Source organism: Gekko japonicus, unplaced genomic scaffold (genome assembly GCF_001447785.1).
Source record: "Gekko japonicus isolate JY-2015 unplaced genomic scaffold, Gekko_japonicus_V1.1 scaffold260, whole genome shotgun sequence".
Lineage (NCBI taxonomy): Eukaryota > Metazoa > Chordata > Lepidosauria > Squamata > Gekkonidae > Gekko > Gekko japonicus.
The window spans coordinates 828,824-833,145 of NW_015162483.1; the positions used below are offsets into that span (position 1 = coordinate 828,824).

At 50.2% G+C, this 4,322-nt stretch overlaps 1 protein-coding gene across 1 annotated transcript; it reads right to left on the reverse strand.

The window, feature by feature from the left end:
- Positions 1–2,510: 2,510 nt before the first annotated feature.
- Positions 2,511–4,120, reverse strand: RHOB (ras homolog family member B). Its single transcript, XM_015405915.1, has one exon. The coding sequence runs from the start codon at positions 3,668–3,670 to the stop codon at positions 3,080–3,082; it is 591 nt and encodes a 196-aa protein (XP_015261401.1). The 5' UTR covers positions 3,671–4,120; the 3' UTR covers positions 2,511–3,079.
- Positions 4,121–4,322: the final 202 nt, after the last annotated feature.

Below are 4,322 nucleotides of genomic sequence, written 5' to 3' on the forward strand. Positions count from 1 at the left end.
CCATACTAGTGTAGGATTTTCTCATATACCTTTTTACCCAAATGACAACATCTGTAACTATTTCAGTGTCCCAAGCTGATCCAAATCATTTTGGGAGGGTGAAATGGAGGGGAGGGAAAACAGATTTACACTGCCTTACGCTCCTTGATAGACAGAATTAAAAATGTACTAAATACTGAGCTTAAGAGGCATTTGAATTAATTCAGGCTGTTTTCAAAATGGTGTGTAACACTGTGCAAACTAGTTTTCTTGGGCTTTAGTTCTGCAGAATGTTTCCTTTTAAGAGCCCCAGGCAAAACCCTTTTGGCTCTTCATAGAAATAGAATCTGTAAACACATAAGACTAGTGACTCAAAACTAAGTTCCTTCAATAAAGAGTTTATTTCAGCAAGTATGGAATGGGATCAGATTTCCCCCTCCATTCTCATATAGGAAATGCAGTTTCAGGATGCTGAAGTAGGCCAGGGACCATTATAAAAATGCTTGAGATGGTACCAAACTTTTGGTTGAGCAAGTTCTGTATATAGAATCAGTGTCACCAGACCGATGTAGCTGACAAGACAATTTGACTTATTACATGCTTATCTCCACCCTTCCTTCTAGGAACTTAAGAGCAGCAGATACTATTCTCACAGCAACCCGGCAAGGTAGGTTAAGTAGAGAGCAAATGACTGGCCCAAAGTCACCCAATGAACTTCATGACCCCGTGGAGAGCTGAACCCTGATCTAGTCCCTACACCAATCTTGATGTGAAGCTGAAGATTCAACTGATGTTTTAAAATTCTAACAGAAATAAAGTCAGTTTTCTAAAGGAAGGAGAATGAATTTTTGGAGGGGGGTGTTAAGATTCCATTCTTCTTCATTGCAGTCATCTATCAAGCGGGGACACAGACAGCACAATTAGTTTGCGTGAAATGTTATGCATAACTTATTTTTCTCCAAGACATATTCACGGAGAGCACAGACAAGCCCAGAAAAAGAGGCAAACATCATTAACAGAGGATGCATGCAACACTGGAGAACACTTTGTGCTGACAAGCGGCAGAAATTTACCTCGTTCAGATTTCTGTTTAGCTGGCAGGGCCCAAGTAAATCGACACAAATTCAAGCTTTAGGCTGCGATCACACACACTAAATAACTCACTTCCAATGCACTTTTCAACTGGATTCTACTGTCTGACCTGGCAAAATCGTTGGAAAGTGGATTATTTAGTGTGTGTGATTGCAACCTTAGAGAGCTTGTTAGAGAGATGCAGCTGTACTGAGCAAAAGGGGAAGCATTAGGACCCAGAAGGAAACAGGGTGACTGGCACTGACCTCACCCTGCAGGACAAAGGCTTTTTTAATTCTGCTCCACTGGTTAGTGATGGAATCAGAAATCAGCCTTCAGTTTTCCCTTCTCCTCTGTTCTAAGGGATGGGAGGCTACTTCTCCATAGTGCAAGGGTACCCTGGGAATCTTTTTGGCCTTCTGGACTCAAATCTTGCTCTGTTACAGCAGATCTCTATCAGCAACATAGTGTCACCTTGGTTTGGGAGCAAACTCCCATCTGGAAACATGAATGCTCATCCAGAAAACTGTCCCAGTGTGTCAGTCTCAATTTTTGTCTAAAATGTCATTCACTACATTGCAAAGAAAAAAACCACAGACAAGATGTCATGAATGTAGTCATAGAATCTTTTAATATTTTACATTAAAAAAACTGCATACACAGTTTATATCGTTTTATGTAAACTTCATGTGTCTTTTTTTTTAACCAGGTCACTTTAGAGTTAAGTCTTTAGTACCATTGTTTAAATGGTAATAAAGGGGGAGAAAGTGAAGTCTGTTGTGTAAAACAAAGAAGCACAACTTATTCTTCTGAACAGACCTCAAAGCTGACCCGTGAAAACGTGTGCGATGGTTTTTAAAAAATGATCCCAAATAAACGGCACTGAGCACGCAAAAAATAACATGTAATTGTCACAAATAAAGACAGTGTTTCTCAAGGCAAAAAGAAAATACAGTGGTTTTGCTTAAGTCAATCAAGAGAACAGAAAACAAAGGACCCGATCCAGCCTGAGTCACGCATTGAAGTCCCACTGATTAACTGGCGAAATTAATCCGCTCTTCGGAATCAATAGGATTTCCAAGCGCTTCATTGGAAGAGCGCTTAGCTGGACCCTGCCCTAAATGAGGTTAAGATTTAAGAAAAAGGTATCTTCTTTTTTTTGTAATGCTACAGTGTTGGATTGTAGATTACAAGTGCATAAAGTGTCAACTTTCTTTCTTTCTTTAAATTAAACACCCGGTTGTGCAAAATAAATCCCCTCTTTTCTTTTTTGCAAAGTTAGATCACTTAAATAAACCCAACTGAAGCATATGCAGCTTCCAAAAAAATTAAAATAAAATCCGGAGAGAGCAGGCACAAAACCCCCAAGTAGTTTGAACACATTTCCCTCCCCTACCCCTCGTTGCTATCTCTTTTCACCTTCGGGCCTCTCCGAAGAGCCGCCAAAAGGACAAAAACCCTCCCCCCCACAAATCAGTCCCGAGAGAGGCGGAGGCCCAGGCCGCGGTCAAATCAGCCCCACCTTTTTTCTTCCGTTTCAGTGGCCCCGCTTAAACGAGAGAATACGGTCTATGTACAAACTTAACAGCAGAGATCCCCTCCCCTCCCGTCTTTGGATTCAAACCCTCGAGGGAGATACCAAGTAACAGCGGGAGGGGAAAGCCTAGACCGTCCCCTCCAATGTCTCTTCCTCTGCCGTAGTCCTCTTTCCAAGGGAAGGGGAGACACAGAAGCCCTGCGAACAAACAACTCCCCCTCCTCCCCGCCGAGAAAGGGCAGGCGGCGGCCCTGCACGAGTCCATTCAAGTCGGTAGCCCTTCCGCTGTGTCAGTGGAGGGGGCGATGCTTTGCAAATGTCCCCCATTCACCTCTCCAATGCTCGAGGGGGTGGGCAGGCAGTTCTCCCTCCCTGGAAGAGCGCAGTCTGAGACTCCCCCTCCCGTCCCCCCAGTTGCGCTTGGCTGCAACTCGAACTCTCCGCCGCCACCCTCCCCGGGGGTTCCGCCGGTCCGCCAGCCGCCCTCCCCCGTTATAGCACTTTGCAGCAGTTGATGCAGCCGTTCTGGGTGCCGTAGCGCTTCTGCAAGGCCGCCCGCGTGGCCGTCTCGAAGACCTCCCGCACGCCGTCCTTGGTCTTGGCCGAGCACTCGAGGTAGTCGTAGGCTTGGATGCGGATGGCCATGGCGCGGCCGTCCTCGGTGCGCACGGGCTCCTGCTTCATGCGCGCCAGCTCGTTGCGCACGTGCTCGTCGTTGCGCAGGTCCTTCTTGTTGGCCACCAGGATGATGGGCACGTTGGGGCAGAAGTGCTTGACTTCGGGCACCCACTTCTCCGGGATGTTCTCCAGGGAGTCCGGGCTGTCCACCGAGAAGCACATGAGGATGACGTCGGTGTCCGGGTAGGAGAGCGGGCGCAGGCGGTCGTAGTCCTCCTGGCCGGCCGTGTCCCACAGGGCCAGCTCCACCTGCTTGCTGTCCACCTCGATGTCGGCCACGTAGTTCTCGAAGACGGTGGGCACGTACACCTCCGGGAACTCGTCCTTGCTGAAGACGATCAGCAGGCACGTCTTCCCGCACGCCCCGTCGCCCACCACCACCAGTTTCTTGCGGATCGCCGCCATGGCCAGCGTCGCCGAGCCCGCCTTGGGAGGCTGCTCCAGGAGGGAGCTCGAGACGTCGCCTTCGCCCCGGACTGCCGCCGCCTCTGCCTTGCGATAGGGCACCGTGGCGAGGGGGAAGCCCGCGGAGTCTCTTCTCTAGGCGCCGTGCGGGGCCCTGGGAGCGTCAAGGGAGCCGCCCCCTCCTTGCAGGCGCGCCACGTCCCGGGCACCGGCGAGGGGAAGGCGCTTGGCCGCACCGGTTCCGAAGGGAAGGGTGCCGTTCTCTTTCCGGAGGGAAGCCGGGTCCCACTGCAGAGCGGCCGCACCTCTGCCTCCCGATCGCTTCTTCGTTTCTCCCGGCTGCAACCAGTCTCTTCTGCCGTCCCCCAGAAAAGCAAGCGACGCGTTTTGATTTTGTCCCTCCCTTCGTCTCTTTTGCGGCTACGCCTTTAAGAGCACACCAGAGCTCTTTCGCTGCTATTCCATACTGCCGCGGCAACCGGACGCGGCTATTTAAAGGGACCGGCGACTTTCTTAATATAGCTAGCCAATGGGAAGGGAGCGGGTGAGGTCATCTTTTTGGGGAAGGCGAGCGATTGGTGGGCCGTGCTGCAGGCGCTGGGGCGGGGCGAAGGCGCGGGCGATTGACAGGCCGCGAGGAGAGGTGGGTGGG